The sequence below is a fragment of the Molothrus aeneus genome, chromosome 14 (assembly GCF_037042795.1).
Source record: "Molothrus aeneus isolate 106 chromosome 14, BPBGC_Maene_1.0, whole genome shotgun sequence".
In the NCBI taxonomy this organism is placed as follows: Eukaryota; Metazoa; Chordata; class Aves; order Passeriformes; family Icteridae; genus Molothrus; species Molothrus aeneus.
Window position 1 is genome coordinate 7,275,508 of NC_089659.1, and position 20,071 is coordinate 7,295,578.

The 20,071-nt window shown below is 46.6% G+C and overlaps 1 protein-coding gene across 1 annotated transcript in view; it reads left to right on the forward strand.

Annotated features, from left to right (window-relative positions):
• Positions 1–475: 475 nt before the first annotated feature.
• The window catches only part of MAMLD1 (mastermind like domain containing 1), an 81,931-nt gene continuing 62,335 nt past the window's right edge, over positions 476–20,071 (forward strand). The window contains exon 1 of the mRNA XM_066559212.1: positions 476–743. Coding sequence (XP_066415309.1) covers positions 690–743 — 54 coding nt within the window. The 5' untranslated portion in view covers positions 476–689. The remainder of the gene's footprint in view (positions 744–20,071) is intronic.

Consider the following 20,071-nt stretch of genomic DNA (forward strand, 5'->3'; position numbering starts at 1 on the left):
AACCCTTTTGTGTTAAGAGTGCTGAACAAACTATGTCACCAAGGGACAGGAAACTACATTCTGTAAGAATAACTCAAACCTTTACACTTCATGCTTTGGGCTCTCTTTTCAGTGATTTGATCACTTTGATTTGGAAGGAAAAAAAAATCTATTAATTGCCAGTAGCTTTCTGACCTGACTTTGTACTAAATGAATTTGAAGGTCTACAAGGAAGGTGCTAAACATTCTAAGCAGCTTTTTGTGTGTTAACATTTTGACCATTGGCTGGTTAATTTTCGCCTTCATGCACGGAGAAAAAAAAATTAAATCCTTGGATCTGTGAGGTGTCCAATTTCTGTAGAGAAGAAAGTGTTACTTCCCCTTTAAGCCTGGCGCCGTTCGTGTGTGTGAGTGTGCGGGCTGTGTGTGTGAGTGTGTGTGTGTCTCCTCCTCTTTGAGTGACACAGCACTTAGATATGCCTATCAGTAACTTAAACCCCACAAACTCCACCTTCTAAGTGAGGAAGCTGTGGGTTGATGGAAATGTAGTGAGCAGATCGAGACAGACAGTGAATCATTAGCAAACTGCAACGCCAGGATGAACTTGTCTGGAACCTAAAAGGAGAAAACAGGCTGCGAGTCCTCTGCGGCGCTGGGTTTGCTCAATACAGCCAAAGTGGATCTAAAAGCCGGCTGATTCCCAGTCCAAGATGCTGCTGGTTTCCCAGCGGGTAGAAGCACCACGGATGGAGCCACATATTCCAGTAAGTAGCATTTGAAATCGATATGGGCTGGGAAAGTAGGAGCTGGTTTAAAAGGACTTAAACACCCTCGGAACAGTTGCTCACCGGGCTCGGCACGGTCGCAGCCAAGCTGGAAAGTTTGCAGGGGCGGTTCAAGAAAGTGCCCACCTTGGGCTGGCTCTGCCCGCGGGTCCCGTGTGCCGGGGCCGCCGGAGGGAAAGGGGACAGAAACTTGAGGGGGGAATTTCGCCCTCCATTCTGGTCAGAGCTGAAGTCGGACCACGGAGAGGAGGACAGGAGGGAGGGGGTCCGTGGGCTTTAAAATGGTGGTGAAGAAGGTGATTTGCGGTGCGGTGCGGTCCCGGGCACGGCGGCGGGGCAGGCAGTGCGCGGCAGCGGGGGACGCTCCGAGGGTTTCCGTGTCATTGCTCGGGTGGTGACGCGCTGGGCTGCGGGCAGAGCCGCTGGATGCTGCGGGAAGAGGCGGTGGATGCTGTCGGGGGCGAGCGGGAGCGGGGACCCGCCGGTGCGCCCGGCACCGCCAGCCCGCGGGTTCTCGTGTCAGTGCGGCCGGGCCGGCTCAGCCATCGTCCGGGGATTTCCAGCTAAACTTGGATCAGACAGGCAGGGGAGGATAAACCCGTCATCGCCCGGGGACTCCGCCGGCAGGGTGTCACGCGTGGAGGGGCTAGCGGTGGTCCCTCTAGTATCATTTTTTAAATAATTCCTGGTATTTGCGTTGGCAGCCGCGTGCCTGGTTATTTTGGGAACCTGAAGCGCACGTTCGATAGGCAGGATTGTGAACAAAAGGCTCGTCCGAGCCCCGAAGGAGCCCTGGGTTGTTGCTGACGGGAGCGTGGAGCGCGGCGCTGAGCCCGAGCTGCGGGAGCGCGTGTGCGGGAGCAGCCCCGAGTGCGGGCGCTGCTGCCGTCCGTCCGTCCGTCCGTCCGTCCGTCCGTCCGTGTGCTCGGAACAGAACGCGTGAACAAAACGCGTGCTGACTCACGCTTTAAACTGTTTTGGTTTCTGATGCTGTGGTTAAGATCGGGGCTCAGCGCAATGGCAGGGTAAACACGGCGCTCGCTGGCTCGGTCCCACGTCCCCCCCCAGGGCAGGGGCTGCCCCTCTCCCCCGTCAATAGCCGGTCCCTCCTCCCGGTCCCTCCTCCGCCGCCTCTCCCGGCCTGTTGCTCGGCCCGGAGGAGCGCCGGTGCCGGGGGCACCGTGGCTTTTGTTCGTCTTTGGCTGGAGGGGGGTTGTCACCAGGGTGACTCGGAGGGATCCCGGGGAGAACGGCCGTTTCTGGGAAGAAAACGGGCTTTGATTTCCTTTCACACCGCCCCCCCCCCCGCCCCCTCCGGCCTCCCCCCCGGAACAATAAATTAAAAGGCCGCTTTTGTTTTCCACGGTGCTCCCGGCGGGGGGGCGGCGGAGCCCGGGGCCGGGGAGCGGGGCGGGAGGCGCCGCGGAGCCGCGGCCTGGCGCGGTCGGGCGGGCAGGTCCCCGGTGCGGCGTGCGGGGGACGCGCGGCCGGCTCCTCTCGTCTCGCCTCGTCCCGTCGGAAGCCGCTGAACGCCGCGAGCACCGGCGGCTTGTGAGGAGCCTCCTGGAAGAGCTTTCCTCCGCCGCCGCCGCCGCCTCCTCCTCCTCCTCCTCCTCCTCCTCGGGCAGCGGGGGCACCCCGCGGTGCCTCCCCCGCCCCGCCAGCGGGGGGATTAACTGCGTCTGGCCCCTTCCGCGGGCCGGGGGCGGAGGGAGGCGCCGGGCTCCCCCCCCCGCCGCCGTGCGGCCGCCCCGGCTGGGGCGGAGGGCGGGCTGTGGGAGCGCCGTGAGGGCGGAACGCTCCCCCGGTTATATAACGCGAGTCTTCCCCTACTTAGCCCCGTAATCCCTGGGTAATGCCTAATGCCGGTGCCCCGGGGGGCTGCGGGGCAGGGGGCGGCTGCTGCTCCCGGAGCTCCCCCTCTGGGCCGAGCTGATGGGGAAATAAAGCTGCTGATGTGCAAGATGGACCATATGGTGCCTCCGGGAGACAGGGAGCCGGAACGGCCTTGAACCCGCCGGTCCCGGCAGCTGGGTGCTGCCTCCCCCGGCGCACCGGCATCCCCCGAACGGGCTGCCCGGTTCGTGCCCTCCCGCTCCCGGGGCGGAGCTGCCTGCCGGGAGCACCGACAGCGGCGGGAGGCACCGACAGTGCCCGGGGGAAGCCTCGCCCCGGGGAGAGGGGGAAGCCCCCATGCACGGGGGGCTTTTCCCCGCGGCCGCGCTCGCCCCGTGCGAGGCAGCGTGAGCAGTTTGAGTAAGTTACACGCGAGCACCTAAAAAAGCAGCGATCTAGTGCTGGCACTGCCCATTTTCAGTCCTCTCTCCCTGCCATATGTTTAGAAGGGAGAAAAAAAATGCACTTTGGGAAGGATGCTCTCAGCTGAAGGAGGAGGTGGGCTGGGGGGTGAGGTACAAGGAAATTCCATGTTAGGAAAGCATTAGCAAGGGGTGACTTCTAATGTTTTCCTGCGACTGACGTTGACAGTGACACACATGTGTGGGTTGATATTGGAACGTCACAGAGTTTTTAAACTCAACCAGGAAATAGTCTGTTGCTCAGGGATAAAAAACAAATAGTCTGTACTGTAAGGCAGGTAACATGCAGTTAACAGCCCTCGAGTGAGTGAAAAGCTGTTCAATGTTCTCAATTGAGCAGCTCAAATTCAATCCAGCTTTTTATTTTCTGAGAGGTTTATTCTCTTTTTTACATGTGGTTTTTCAGCTCTATTTTTATTCCTTTTAAGTAATACTTCAAAATCAGAAAAGCACATATTGTCAGGGCTTTGCTTTTGGTCCCTTGTAATAAAGTATTTTGAACTGTAAAGTGTCTTGGATTTTTTTAAAGCTAAAGTAATTGTTAGAGGGTTTGGAGAGGGATTGGCAATTAATTAGTAGTAGTAGTTATATTTTAATTTATTTTTTTTTTATGACTTCCTCTTAACACAGGTAGGAGTGTTTAATAAATACAATGTTTTTTACTGACCCCCTTGTAAATGTTACAGTGTTGCAGCATTTGGAGATTTAAAACGGGATTAAGAAGCTATTGTGCTAGATGATTTCTGAATATGCAGGAAAATTTACTGCAAGAGTTCGTGATCCCAGGTGTCAAGGTGATACTCTTGCCCTGACTTAAGAGGTCACTAACCTGCCTGGGTGTGACTGTAGGACAAGCACGGACCCAATAATGGGCTTCATGAGAATGACAAAAGTTAGGGAGGCAGAAGGAAACACAAGGGCAAGAATAACAGTAAGAAAAATCCCTAAATTGTCCTGTAGGTTAAGTACAGTGCAACTCACTGGTTCCCTGTAATTTAATCAATAAATGTTCTATGTTACTTGCTACTCTGATAAAAGTTGCCTTAAAATAACTTTTATGAGTACATAGCCATGGGAAAGTGAAGTAAATAGTGCAGAAGCTGTGACAAATGGGTTTATCCAAACTGGGGTATGGAGTAATAGAAGGTTGAGCTCCTGAAATAGGGAGAGGGGCAGAATCCCCAGGTTTTCATTGTTCCCTGGTGCTGGCTGTGTCAGCGTTTTTCAGCGTTTAGGCGAAGGTGACTGTAAGTTACGATTCATTAGTAATTGGTACGGTCTCCAAATAAAGATAGCTAAATCAGTTTAAATGGTGCTGGCACCTCTCCAAGGAGCCCTCTTTATATCTGACACATTTGCTGCAAACTTCTTTGAGGAACAATTAATATTGTACAGTGCTATATCATCCTCTGTGGGAAGAACAGTGATGTAACTCACTATGAAGGCTTTCTACCTGATGTTCCAGTTTGACTTGCAATGTTTAAAAAAACCCCCAAAACCAGCATTTTGAAGTGAAGGAAGCAGAAGACACACCAAGGCTTTGTGTTGAACTGTTTTATATCAATATTGATTTTTTAAGGGGGTTTGTGTTATAAAGAGGGAGCTTTTATCCCCCTGAGCTCTTTGGCAATTATCTTCCTGCCATAAATGTTGATACGCATATAATGGATGTAACTAAAAAATCTCCTTATCCCAGCAGAAAAGGCTGACTGTTTGTTGGAGCAGAGAGAATGCTGAGAGTGTGAATAGACAAACCCATATGTCGCTGGTGAGAGAGATAAATGATGGACGAACAGGAGTTGGTTACTATGGATCAGCACAATAAACCAATTCCCATCATACACCTCTCTTAATAATATACCAGTCTCAATGCCATTGATGGGTAACCTAGGTAGCACCAGTCAACTGTAAGTTTTTCAACTGTTCTTTTCTACATATCAAAGAACAGTTGGGACATTTCTAATTTTTTCAGATGTTGAGTGCTAAAATTACACAGAACTTCCTTCCTTGCCAGTAATTTTGAAGGGGAACTTTAGAGCACAGCTGTAAAATGCCGAATGTGCATGATACCACTATGTGCTTGTAGTAAGTTTTGTGTTGTGCACCCCTAAAAGGCAATCACTGAAAAAATACGTGATGAAACTGGTTGGGTGTATAGTGCTGCCTACATTAGGGTTGTTTCAGGATTGGACTGGGTTTTGGAAGATACTGGAATATTGTTTTAAGTGAAAACAGAAATAGAAAAATGCTGTTTATTTTTTAAAAACAGCCCTGTAGAACAGGCAGTGATCAGTACCACAATTTTAACTTTGTGTAACCCGTTTCAGGACTGCCAGCAGCTGAAGGGAAAGTGCAAAACAGTCTGTGCTTGTATCACAGTCTCCTTCCCTTGTTCTGTATTATCACTGCTAGTGCTTTGCACAGAAAACTGAAGTCTTTGTCATTTAGAGGTTTCACTTTATGTCCTTGTCTTCTGGTAGATATTTCTCATTGCAGTTGCTATGGACTGGCCTGTTAGTTCACAATGGAAGTATATCTCAGGGTGACAGCATAAGCAGGGCTTGTGGCTCTCAGGATGTGACGCCATGGTTTCAGAAGTTGCCAGTTACACTGCCAGAGAGCAGTGCAGTCAGACTGGGGTAAGTTTCAAATGAGTTGAAAGGAGTATTTATTCCTCTTGGGAGCCCTTCTCACTGGTAATATTTTTCATTTTATTAAATAGAGGAAAAAGTATTACCAAGTCATTACCTTCCTTTAAGAAGAAAATACTTATTTTGTGCAGCACTTACTTGCCAAGTTGGAGTAGGTCTTTCAGAGCTGTTACCCCTGGTGTGCACCCTGGGTTAACTGCAAGGTGTTCATTGGGTAGGGTGGTAGGAGAGTACACCCAGCTTTCTCCTTCCAGGGCCTAGCCTAGCAGTACTTTTCCATTTTGTAGTGGATGAGGCTCAGATTTGATCCAATAATTTTGGGCTCAAGGATCAGGCCCTTCAGTACAGACAGGGAATTGTTGTGTGCCTGCACCCTGCTCATTCTCACCTGATGGGGGAAGCTGACTGGAAGCAAAGCAGGGCTCGGTGTATATCTCTGATGGACGAGTTTTACCTGGCTCTTTGCTCCTGTGGAGAACCTGTTGTGCCCAAAGGGAAGAGCAGAGGAAAGAGCTGTGGGTTTCCTTCCTGCCCTCCCTACCCACTAGGCAGCTGGGCTGGCTGGAGGACACTTGCTGTGCCCAGGGAGTGTGTGGCTGGAGGCTGTATCCGTGGGGCCCAGGCGTGGGAGATGCAGCAGGATGCAGGATTTCATATGGCCTTGGCTCGGAGCTGCCTCATGGCTACAATGAGCCATTGATAAGCACTGACCTGATTAAAGGGCTGCTGCTCACGGGAGGCTGGGGTGCACCCTGGGCCTCTGGCAGGGGCTGCTGGGCTGCCCAGGATTCCTCTTTGGGAATGGGTGGCCATACTGAGGAGGGGCAGACCAGAATTCACTGGAGTGTCCTGTCCAGAGGAAGGTGTCATATTGTGACTTGTTGAGAGCCACGGTGCTTTTCCCTGAAGGGATTTGGCAGTTTTATTGATAAAGGAGTGTTACATAAGTACCCCATCAGGCATGTCCTGATTTGTTAATAATTGATGATCTGGGTAGTACAGAAATGCTGGTGCTGTTAAAGCACTTCCAAATAGATGTGCAATCTCTGCAGGCTCCCTGCTTGACTTTAATTGTAATAAAGGCACTTTGCTTGTTTCCCATTTGGTTTTGGGGTTCTTTTTATTTTCTTGGTGATCACGCTGCAGGTGCCTGTCGTGCCTTCCCATTTGGTCAGGGCCAGCTGGGTTCTCAGCCTGGTGCAGGCAGGATCGAGGTTCCCTCTGCAGGGCCAGGTGTCATCCCACATCAGGCAATCTCTTGACAGCAGCATCAGCCCAGGGAGAATCCTGTTCCTTGTGCCTTCCACCTTTGGAGGGAAGGTATCTGGTGGGCATGGAGGCAGTGGTGCCTCTGCAATTCCTGCACCAGGGTTTGCCAGCACAGGAGCCAAGATGCTTTCTCGCACAGCACTGAACAGGTGCCCTTCAGTTACCCCCCTGTTGATAACAGGCTGTGCTTGCATGGATTTAAAACCTGGCTACTTTCATGTGCCACAGCTAGAGAGATTGGGAAAAACATTTACCTCTGCTGACACACATAGAAAATAAATACTTACTGGGTGTCATCATCATGATCTGGCTGCCTCTTTCTTCTTGCATGGTTTTTCTTTTCTGTGTAAGTTTCTTTTTCTCTAGAATTAAGTACCTCAAAACTCTGAGCAGGTTTGAGAGTTACACCTACCCCAGACCTACCTATTTATTGCTTTCAGAGTAACCCAGCACATTTACTCTGTTGAGGGCAATGAAACCCATTACCTGCATTAAAATCCAAAGCAGCAAGGTAACTTTCTAGTTATGTTGTGAAATATAATGCCATTGTTGGCTTTTATTAATGTCTCGAGGTAGATTACACGGTGGTTAGAAGCCTGTTCTGCTGGGCAAAAGACTGTCTGTAATTTCAAGTGGTTGATCCTGATCAGGCAGTTGGAGCGGCTGCAGCAACAATCCCTTGGAGCTCTAAATCACATTTGTCACAAGATCTGCCTGGTAGTATTGGCTGCTCCAAGCCTTACACCGACTTCTCAGCATTCCATCCCTTCGGTTGGATCACAGCAGTGAGGGACTTGCCAATCTTCCCTGTTCTTTGTGCCTAATTCTGAAAGACTGGCAGGCTTTATGCTCTGTTTTCTGAAGAGGGCCCAGCTTTACTAAGCTGCCTGTCTGTCAGGGATTAATTTAACCTCTAATTACTACATTTTCTTCACAGTTTGCTGCACATGAGCGTGTTGTAACAAAAGCACAAAGAAGTATGTCATTTTATTTAGCCACTACTCTGAAATTAATTTAGGGGGTACAGAGTCAGATCTGACACACTTGGTGTTAAAATAATTGTGCTGGCATTAGAATTAAAGTACATAATCTTGTTGTTTCTAATGATACAACAGTACTAGTGTAAATAGTGTTGTTAAGTCGTTAGTTATAGCCACAGTAATAGAAGTGATATCTACTTACAGAGAAACACTCAAATAAGCATCTCAGCAAAAGTTTCCCCCAAATAATTCATGGTTTCCTCAAAATAATGGCATGATTTCTGCTTGATTCCCATCTGACATTTTGGGTTAGGATTACATATCTAAGTGTAGTTTGTTGTTTTTTCTCAAAAGGTCTGCCAAATTGCAGTAAACAAACATTTATGATGGCTTGGGCTTCTTCCAGCCTGGATAATGATTTTTGAGTTTTGGGTTTTTTTAACATGCGGCATCATGGGAACAGTACAAAAGGCCGTATGTCCTCTTGTCCCTGCTCACAGTGACATCAGCAGTGCCACAGTTCACACTGAGAGCAGCCTGCTGTCTTGAAAGAAGAGAGTGAGTCTGCTCCTGTTACAAAACATGGGATGACTTTCTTCTTTTCCAATTCTGTAATATTTGCAACAAAGGTGTCAGTTGCTGGTTTTTTTCCTTTTGGAAAGGTTAGGCTTGGGAAATGCAGGCTATCTCCTGTTTAGGGAAATGTAGCTAGAATGTAGCTAAAGGTTGTTGGTTTTACATCAGAAATGTGCAGTAGGGGTTTTGTCATCCAGCACCGTGTTCATCAACTCTGAGCCAGGCTTGTTAAAAATGTAATTTTAACTCTGAAAATGTAATTTCTCATGTAACATTGGATTTTAAAAACCATTGGTTATGTACTAATAGTTTATTTCAAATGGAAGCAGAAGATTGGTTGTATGTTTTTGTGTCGTGCATTTGAGGTACAAAGCATGGGCCCAGCTCAGTAATTCTCCTCCAGTGAAAACTGTAGGTGCATTTGATGGGAAACTTCCCCTAAAGATTCCCCAAGGTCAGGTAGGACACAGTTACAGAGTCACATCCTGTATTTCCTTTCTCAAAAGGAGAATTAATGTGGCATCGTTATCCAGGCTTGTGACAACAGTGACACAGATTGCCAAAAAGACTAATGAAAGGAAAGTGATGATTGATTCTCTTTACAGTAGTAGATCAAATTATTTCTCTGAATTCTTTCTTCAGTTCTCTCAATTCCCAAACTGTAACCAGTTACAGTGGTTATTTACTCTAATTACTTCCAATCTACGAGTAAATCGAACATGAATTAAGATCGACTGATGAGAGGGACAGGGTGGTTCCTGAGCTGACAGTCAGGTTTGGAGATGCTCTCACTGGTCAGAAGTTCAGGATGGTTTGAAAGCTCTGTGGAGCAAGTGGGATTTTTTGTGGATATCAGTTTTAATATAACAAGCCAAGGCTGAGTAATGCTTATTCTAATTTCAAAGTTGTCCACATTTTTTTTTCAAAGGGCCTGAATATCTGTATGTATGTATTGCTGGAGGCAATTTTAAGAGTAAATAGTTCCTAGGTTCTTATTGTCCATTGTAAAATGGGAATGATGGTGCTTTACCTTTACCTTCACACTAAGTATCCTTAACTAGTTAAATAATCAGTGCTTTTTACCAGCTGAGGTCTTTAGGGTCCTTTCAAATTGTTGGAAATTATATTCAAAATAAAGGCAGGTATATCCTACTGGAAGCATCCCTCACTGTGAACAACAGTTTTATTTCTTTGCTGTAATGCCAACTTAGGTGGATTTTTTTTATTTTTTATTTTTCCCCCTGATATGGCATTATAGTATCTTTCTTTTTGCTGAAACTTCAGAATTTCATGTAGGGATAAAGAATATATTTAAAGATAAAAATGGCATCTACGCTCAGGCATGTATTTTAATGTTTCATTCTCTGTCAAGGGTCTTCACAGGTTTAAGTTTTTGCAATAGTAAAAAAGTCAATATTTTATAAAGACATTTGTAAAAGTTCCAAACACACCAGTAGCTTTGTCCCCAAGCATTAGTATGTAAACATTCACATTAGTTTAAGAATAAATCTGTATCACTCGTTTCATGTGGTTATCAGGATGGATACTGAGTATAATTTCACTTTGCTTGGACTAGATACTTAAAATCTTATTAGGTTTTTGACAAGTCCAAGTTTATATAACTAAATAGTTTCTGAATGTATTTGATACTTTAGTAACCCAGTAGATCTTGCTGAGGGTCAGGTACTTTTAAGGACCTCACTTTTTCTGTTACCTTAACTTACTTGTTTTCTTAATTACTTGTGTTGATTTAAATAAATTCACAGAGAGAAAAACTCAAGTTTATACAATCTTGTAGTCAGAAATACAGGCAAAAGGTTTTGATCTCTGACTGTCAAATGGTGACTCATTAAAAAGGAATTTTTGTTCCTCCCTTTTCAAAGGGTTACTCACTACCAAGCAGTAAATATCTAGTTTTGATGCTACTGCATTGAAATGCTTGACATTGTTGGTATATTAAGTCCAAAGCCTGTAAGACTGTTTGTTCACAGGCTTCATGGGTTTTTTTGTTTGTTTTTCTCAATTAAAGAAACCCATTGGAGGATTTTCTTCAAGTTTTACCCTGTCAATTTGAGTACAGACTTTGTTTGGATTTTAATAACAGAGGACCCTGTCCATACTTTAAGCAGTCGGTCATTCAAATTATTTTTAAAAACACATGACCAAGCAAGCAGTAATTTCTTTCTAATTTTGCATTGGGTAACATTAGACAAGGACATTGGAATTCATCTAAATCAAAAAAAATTTCTTTGTCTTCCACATCAAGTGTTGTGTGCTAAGCATTTTCTAATACTGCATAGCGTAAAGCTGAAAATAAATTGTACTGAAGAGAGACAGACAAAATCCAGCCCAAGGCATGCCCTTTTCCTCCATTTCCATATTAATCTTGACTCTCTGAGCCATCTCTTTTGTCTTCCTGTTCTTACCTATTCTGCACGTTTGATGGAAGGGCACAAAGGCATGTTTGAATCTTCCATCTCATCTCCTCTTCTTAGGTATGAATTTGTTGGTTTGAATTTACATAGCATTGGAAAGATGTTTTCTTGGTTGCAGCAACACTTGTGTTTGACTTGAAGCAGAATGAGAGTGCATTTGGGCTTTTCAGTGCTTACAAGACGTGAATCTTGGTCCCTGATCCCAGGAGGTAGATCAGACTTAATTTCAAGTGAAAGTCCTGCATCTTCAAATAACTTCCCATGTCAGTTAAAGTTCAATATTCTTGAATTCCAGAAATGTAGATGAGTCAAATCTGAAGTTTAGGGCAAGTGTGAAGGATGAAAGAGAAAATGTAGCTGTTTCTTCTGACGGCGCTCTCCCCTCCCCTTCAGGGCTCCCACAGTCTGTCAGCTGTAACGGAGTGATTTGATTACTTTGTAGTGTTAAGCTAAAAGAATAAATCTGAGTGCCTTGGGATTGGGGAGCCAATACAACAATCAAAACCAAACAAGTTAATAAACGTGAAGCATTTCTGCTCGGTGCTGCTGTAGAAATGCTGGTTCCAGAAATGCTTGGGGCAGCCGTGGCCATGGCCCAGTCAATTAGTGTAAGTACATCCCCTGTGCACACCACCATTAGCTGCATGCTGGGGGCTCAGCTCCCTGTTTTGAAGGAGAAGTGTGGGTTTTTTTCTGCTGTTTATAAATTATGAAGATGTTGAATGTCTCAGGATAAACTGTTCATTGCTCACCACCGTGCTTCCCATTCTCTCTACATACCTAGAAAAAGCTTGACTTAGGCCATCTGAATTGCCCTTTCTTTAGAATCATTTTGGCCTTAAACATTATCTACGAATTTCTATTTTCCCCTTTTCAGTTCTTCTCTCCCCCAGCCCGGCATCCCACAAACTAGCCAGAAATAGAGCATTTCAGTGACTGTCCACAGAGGTGGTTTGAAATCCAAATGCCACCCTCAGACTGGTTTCTGCCAGGCAGAGTCATTTGGAAGACAGTATACATAGAAGTACTGTGAGCTACAGCAGCAGTGTCAAGTGGTGTTGAGTAAGAAAACCTGTACTGCTTGTCTGCATGGAACTGCCTGTGGATGTGGGTACTTGTGCAGATCAGACCCGGATTACTTACAAAGAGCCTTCTGCTAGCCTGTAGCTTTAATTTTATCATATCTAAGAATGGCAGTAATGGCAAACTAGCCAGGAAATGACCAATTCTGGCTGCCCACAAGACCTCCCTGTGGAGCATCTACATGTATGTTATTTCAGGGTATTCAGTGGCCAGCTAGCCCAGCAAACATCCATTTGTTGGTGTTCGTGCCTGGAACAGAAACAGGTACAGCCCTTTGTACAAGAATGGCAGAAAATGTGCCACTGAGTGCTTTGCCATCTGCTTCTCAAACTGTAGTGAAGCAAACTGTTAAACTTTGCATGGAGCTTAGGGCTTGATTAACTTAAATTACTATCCTGTGGTTCATGTCTGCAATGCCAAGGGGATTAGGTGGCATGTATTTTCAAGAAATACACGTTCATTATTCAGAAGGGTTATGCAATAACATCCAGTGGTCATTTCCTTTAGGAGCATAGCTGTGTTGGTAGTGTAGCTTGTTTGTTTGTGCATTCATCCTGCTGGAGCCCAGCACTGCCAGCACCGGCCGCGCAGGCTGGGGCTGCTGCAGCCACACATGGAGAACCTCAGAGCTTGAGGTGAAGAGGTCCAAAGTGCAAGGAGGCAATGGCAGGGGAGAGAGAGCTGGGATGGGCTGGGACCAAGGGGAGGGCAAAGCCAAGGAGACAGAAGAGCTAAGGAAACTGGGCAGGTATCTGGGAGATGATGGAGGCGCAGCAGGTCCAGAACTGCCTCAGTAAGGCTGGAATCTCTCACGTGCCTGGTCCACAAGGTCCAGCATCTCCTACGACTTCCATTCAAGCAGTAAGTGCTTCCTGTGTGCAAACTTGTTCTGTGCTCCTTGGACACTGACTTCCAGGCACTGTTTTTCTTTATTTCTGTTGTCTCTTTTAAGTTTGCAACCCTTGTTTTTTCCTTGTACTCTTCCCTTCATGCCTTTGTTGTGGTTGCCCTGCTGCTGGGATCTCACCTGGTGTCACCTCTCCAGAGGCAGCAGAGCTGTGGCAGGGAACAGCACTCCCTGTGATCACAGGCATGGCTTGGTTGGGTTTGTTTTGTCAGAACGACTTTTCTTTGGGTGAGCACAGGGCTGGGGTAGCCCAGGTATCGCACAGCTGGCTGAAACACAGCTGCTGTTCCCTGTGCAGCTGCAGGATGTGCCCCTTGCATGTGAGCTGGTGCTAACACTGAGGCAAAAGTCAAGGTATGACTGCCCTGCTGTCCTTATTCTGTGAATTCGCTGGTTCAGGCAGAAAGAGTGAGGGCAGCTTTCACCTGGCCAAACTGCAGCTCACTGCCAGCAGGACAGCAATGGCTGCGTGAGCTGAGTTTGAGCTGCAGAAGTTGCTTAAGATGTTAAGTAAATAATCTGGCCCTTGACACACATGGAACAGCAGAAGTGCCCGGAGCAGCACTGCCAGCCTGCCCCAGGCCAGCTTTCCCTGGGCCAGCCCTCCCTGGGCCAGCCTCAGGGGCATGTCTGCATGAGACCAGTGCACCTTGCTGTGCACTGGGAAGCTAGGTCAGAGGATCATCTGAGCTGCTAATTAAACATCTTTCCAAATCTCCTTCTACAGCAATTTGGGATCTTAAGGTGGCCTTGGATTCTGTGAACCAAGGACGGTAATGTTCTCTTTTACAGCTGGTTCTGAAGCATTGTAGCTTCCCTGAAGTAAGGAGATGTAATTCAGTGTTTATAAAAGCAGACATGAAAGTAAAAGACTCTTTGGTTCTCTCTGAGAGCTTTTTCAAATGTAGAAAGAATGAGTCACTCGACATTTCATTACTGAATAGGAGCTGATTTACAAGTGTGTATGCCCTGAGATGAATGTCGGTGGATGAACTCCAATAGTTTCCTCCATGACCATGCTGTAAATGGGCTTCAGCCAGTTTGATGTAATTCATTTTGTGGCACTGTGCTGTCTTTTGAAATGGAAGCATCATCCTTCTTATGATCTTGTGAATGCTAGATGGCCAATTAACATGGGAATTCCTGATTAGCTTTAATTCAGCTCTACTACTCCAAGAAAGCATAGTTCCTGAACTGCACAAAGAAAGCCTCTTCAAGCACGGATCCAAATCAGTGTACTGAAGATCCTGTTGGTAGGTGTGGTGACTATGATTAATATTTACTTGATGTCTTTCATCTTCCAAGTACTTTACACAGAGCAAGCATTTCATCTTCACAAAAGATGTATGAGTTAGGTGAAGTAAGTTTTACTCCCTCGGCTTTATTAATAAAGGCAGGGAAACGGAAGCAAGGAGATTAAAGTAGTTTGGTCATGGTTACAAAGAAGCTCTGAAACTGTGTAATTCCAGGTTTCTATTTCTGAGTCCAGACTAATGTCTCTTCTTGGTAAGAAGAATCAGCAGGACAGACTTTGGAGTAAGAACGTCATAAGAGCTCAGTGAGGGATCACTTAGGCTTGTGCCCTGCCAGCCTGTTCTCCTTCCTCCTCCCTTACAGAGGCATTCCCACAGGTTGCCACTTGAGTTGCAAAGCTCCTGTGGATCTTTCTTTAGGCATATATAATGGCCCAGTTTAGTCATTGGTCTGGTTGGACCACTGAGAAATAAGTATATGTTGAGATTTCTGGAATAAAAGAGTCTCTCCTGAAGTGAATATGATGAGATGTGTATATGATTTTAATCAATTCAATGGCTTACTGCATCAGAAAGTGCTTAAATTACATTGTTGAATTTTAAGCATGCAAGGGATCTCATTAATCTGTAAAAATTATTTGTTTACCTTTGGTTTGGATACGGCTTTGGAATACAGGTACTCATAGAGCTCTGTTTGAGTTTACACTGAAGTTTATTGCCACATCAGGGCCCTGGTTTGCAGCAAAGGCCATGTCACCCTGATCTGCAGACTGGCAGGGAACCTGTTGAGGGCCCAAAGGTAGTTTTTGCCTTAAAGAGCTTCCTATTAAGATGAGTCAGTGGACAAAGCTTAACATCTGAGAAAGTTCTTGTCTGAGAAGACACCTGATCTTTTGAAAGAGAAGCCTCCTTGGTAGATGCATATGAGTTCTGTGCATCCTCAATCTGGTTGTGCAGCTGGTTGACTGCAATGGAAACCCTCACCTGGGAGGCTCCCCTGGGAGCCACCTTCCTCCTGTGGGGGGGAAAGCAATTGCCTTTTAGTTCCTCCAATCCTGCCTTAAAGAAGAAAGAGAGGATGCCCTTGGCTGAAACTGAAATCCACTCTGAGATGGTGGCCATAGAAGCCACTTCATTTTATCTAGATTTGACTGTAAATTGAGCCTCCTGTTTCACGTGGAGCAATGATTTTAATGCTGCAGTCACTGGCTGAGAGAAGGGAGGCAGGAGAGCAAAGCAGTGCAGCCCCACTCCCCTTGTAAGGCCATGGTTCAAAATGCTTAATTAGTTGTTTCAAACCGGTGGCTCTTCTCTTTTGAGGCAGGAATGATGTATCAGCAAAAGCTGACCAAATTGATGTAGCAAATCAATTCTATGGTAATCCGTTTATTTAAACTTTGGTACTTAAATTTATAAGCTCTTCTCAAGTGTGCCTGTGCTGCCATTCATTAGCCCTTATTCTTTTATGCTCTTGCTCAGAGGTTTGTGCTGCAGATAGCAAAATGGCCAGGACATGCCACTTGAAACTGCCTCCAAATGTAATTCAAGCAGGTCTGCAATAATAGTGCTAAAAGAAGAGCTATTTAGTGGCATTATTAATGGACAAAGAGTTCAGGCAGGATTATGAAAAAGTAAATTTTTATTAAGAGTGGAGGAGCTAGAAGAATGGACTGATTGCCCTGAGTCCTCTGGGCCCTCAAGCAATCAATTTCCCTTTCTAGTATTCAGTTACTTGCTAATTGTATTGATTTTTATCAAATATGTGTACAAATCAATTTTATATTTTAGTGCTATTAAAAGCTTCCTTCCTTCCTTGCAGGCAGTGCTGCTCTGATCATTCTCTTTGTCTTCCTTTATTTTAATGCTTTTATCCTAATGCATATTTTTGTTAGGACATGCATGTTTTCCTGTAGGACATTGAACTAGGCTGGGATTTTGCCTCCATGCTCAGGGGTGGAGCAAATATGCATCAATCAGTGCAAAGCTCTGTGAAGTCAGTGGAACTGTCTGCTTAAGGAAAAATTGCAGGAAAGGGATGTGTGGTGTCGTAAAATGGGTGGGTGCAAGTGACCACACAGCGTGACCCCCTGAAGAACAGGAAGCACGGCTGCCACCGGATGGGGATTGTGCTGCAGAAAGCTTGTAATGAGAAACAGAGGGGATAAATGCTGAGCATGATGCACTCTAACTGAGTGAAGGGGGGGATGAAGTAGGGGTGGGAAAAATGAAACTCCTGTTTTGTTAGGATGACCCCCATTGCTGCTGCAAGCTAAGTCACTTAGGCACTCCAAGTGAAGTGGATGCTGGAGACATCTCTGAGCAGAGTGAATATATTGAGCTCTGAACAAAATAAAACAATATTCTCCATTTGTGTTTGTTTATGCCCATGGCGATTCAAATTGTTCCTGTCAAAAGTACCTATTTTCTGAGACAGCACACGCTTGTGCTCTCCTTTTAATGTGAGCCACACAGTTTGGGTTTGGGGAGAATCTCTCTGGCTGTGTGTGAGCCTGAGAAATAGACTCTCATAATTTAAATGTTTGGTGTATGTACAGCACTGCCAGAGATGGTGGGGACACTTCGGACTTCTAATGGTGTGAGCAGGAGTTACAAGAGCAAGGGGAGTTAGCACTCTGCTTTTCCACTTGCCTCTGACTTAATATTGAAACTGGAGAGTTTATGGTGGTGTGTTTTCTGCTCTTATGCCCAGGCACTTAAACAAAATACTTTTATACTTTTCCTCAGGAAGGAAGAGTTGCATTAGCAAGTATTTGGGTATATACACATGGTAAAAATACACCTTATATTAAATCATCTAAAACAGTGGTACATAGAGCATTTTATATTTTACATGGATCACTTTGGTCTTTTTGATTACATTCTCCTCCTTGGTTCTGCTGATGTTTCTTGATCTCACAGCAAACCCAGCTGGGTTTCTTCTGGGAAAACCAGCAGAAGCCACAGCTTTCTCAGCATTTTCTTCCTGCCAGTCGCTGCTCCCGAAGGCAGAGGTGCTGTGGTGTGGGGAGACAGACCCAAGCCCTCCTGCCCCATCCAATGGCATAAAAGGACCAGGATGCTGGTCCCCCAGGAGCCCCCATAGAGCAGCGCAGTGGGGAGCAGGCATCCTCTGTGCCCCATCACACGGGATTGCAGCAATCCTGGCTGCCCCTGTGGCTTCTCCTGCCCCTTTGGGGTGCTTGGGATTTCAGATCTAGTGTAGGCACTACAACCACCATCGTCAGCATAATTAATGACTTAGAAGGTGGTTAGGAGAAGCCAGTGCTGTTCTGCTTTGATCTCTGTGCGCAGTGAGTTCCCTCTCGCGTTCCCAGCCCGAGCGGGGCCCGGACCCGCACAGAGCCCGCACAGCCCTGCCCGGGGAGCGGGGCACAGACCCCGCACAGACCCCGCACAGACCCCGCACAGCCCTGCCGGGGAGCGGGGCACAGACCCCGCACAGACCCCGCACAGACCCCGCACAGACCCGTACAGACCCTGCACACACCCCGCACGGACCCTGCACAGACCCGCACAGACCCCGCACGGACCCGCACGGACCCTGCACAGACCCGTACAGACCCGCACAGACCCCGCACAGACCCCGCACAGCCCTGCCGGGGAGCGGGGCACAGACCCCGCACAGACCCCGCACAGACCCCGCACAGACCCGTACAGACCCTGCACAGACCCCGCACGGACCCTGCACAGACCCTGCACAGACCCCGCACAGACCCCGCACAGACCCGCACAGACCCCGCACAGACCCCGCACGGACCCGCACAGACCCGCACAGACCCCGCACGGATCCGCACAGCCCTGCCGGGGAGCGGGGCACAGACCCCGTACAGACCCGCACAGACCCGTACAGACCCCGCACAGACCCTGCACAGACCCTGCACAGACCCCGCACAGACCCCGCACAGACCCTGCACAGACCCTGCACAGACCCTGCACAGACCCCGCACAGACCCCGCACAGACCCTGCACAGACCCCGCACAGACCCCGCACAGACCCCGCACGGACCCTGCACGGACCCGCACGGACCCGCACAGCCCTGCCCGGGGAGCGGAGCCGCTGCCCCAGCCCCGCCTGGCCAGCGGGAGCGCCTTTTGTCATTAGGGTTATACAGCACCTCTTGTACGAGAAATCACAGCCGGGCTGAGCCGTGTGAGGGGTCATTATAACACAGAGAAGATAAATGTACCGGTTCTGCTGGAGGCTGTCCTCAGGCTGTTTGTTATGTGTCTCTAACACTGTCACTACATCACACACTTCCTCGATCTCCGTATTACCCTACAAGCCTGTCTAATGGGATCCTCTGCTGCTGATTCCAGCTTACCCTGACCTACTTCTTTCTTGTGTCCCAGCAAGCTGTCAGGAGCTATCAGAGCACTGGGAGCTGAAATAAACACTCACTGAGGGGAAAAGCAAGGCTGTCTCTAGTGAATTTAATTAGCTTTGTTTAACTGGCTTGTTTGCTTTGTAAATCACATCATTTTTAGTCAAGTTTAAGGGATAAAAAAATCTGTAATTAAAATCAAATGATGCACGACCTTATTAAAAGTCAAGGGTTTTAAAAGTTCCGTACAAAAAGTCATTTAGTTTGTAACACATTTGCAGCGCTCTGAATATTTTAGGGAGAAGAAGGATGAAACTGAGATTCTTTTTGGTTTTGGGATCTTTCTTCAGACTAGAAGGAGATTGGGGTTTTTTGAATCATTATCTTTACTTTTTCCTGAATATGGGTTAAAAAAAAATTGCTTTGGTCTTTTTGTCAACATTGCAAGCTTGCTGCATAAAATTTTAGAATCCAAATAAAGATTCTTACTGTTCCTTTCTTCCCTATGGCCTAAACATCAGTATACTATGCATAGTTTGAGTTCTTGCTGTTGTGTGAGCCCGTGGTTTAAATCCTGGCTTCCCTTTGCACGTCTGTTGCATTTTTGAGTGTTGGAACAGAAGTCATTGTCATTTTGACTCTGCCAGACAAATGAAGCACTGACTCGGCAAGTCATCACTGGGTTGAATTTGAAAGTGCTTAGAGTGTTTTTATCAGACAATACATTTTGTCTTTCAGGTGCTTTACTGTATTTCAGTGTGGCACATACTTCTTCTAACAACTGACGTTCTTGCTCTTGTCAGTGTAGGGTCTAATCCTCTTGCTGTTGAAAATGATAAAAGCCCTATGAATTCCTAATATGTCTTATCAAAATCTGGCTGAAGTATAAAATGTCTGACCCCAACTTCTGATTCTTCTTCAGCAGAAATATGTTTCTGCCTTGCACCGTGCATGCATATTGATAGAGCCTCCTGAGCACATGGCTTATAGAGATACTCTCATCCCTGTGCTGAGCTGCAGCACGAACAGAAAAGGATTAAAGGACCACTGAGAAATAAATGGGTATGCATTAACTTGCAGTGTGAGAAACAGTAAAATATGGGATAAAACTACCACCTGTGAGTATGAGAGGAATTAAAAATCTGTTTCACAAAGGTGCAGAACTTTTTTGAGTCTTTTGAAGAGGATGTAAGATTGGCTAACCTGTAGTACTGCACTGAGAATTACTCGTGGTAATAATTTCATTGAGGATATAATGAGCAGCCTGATTGCTCAATGACTTCTGAGTAACTCACTAACTTAAGGATCACTGTGAGGTTTCAGGGAAGGAAAAGAGAAATGTTCTTTTCTCAGTGGGAGTTTTGGAGGTCCCTTGGCCCCAGTGGAATGCGTGGTGATGGAAGCTCTCTGCTGTGCCAGGAGTGGAAGTTGTATGGAAATCTTACAAAAAGAGAGGGAGACACAGAGGGAGACTTCAATGGCTTGACAAAAT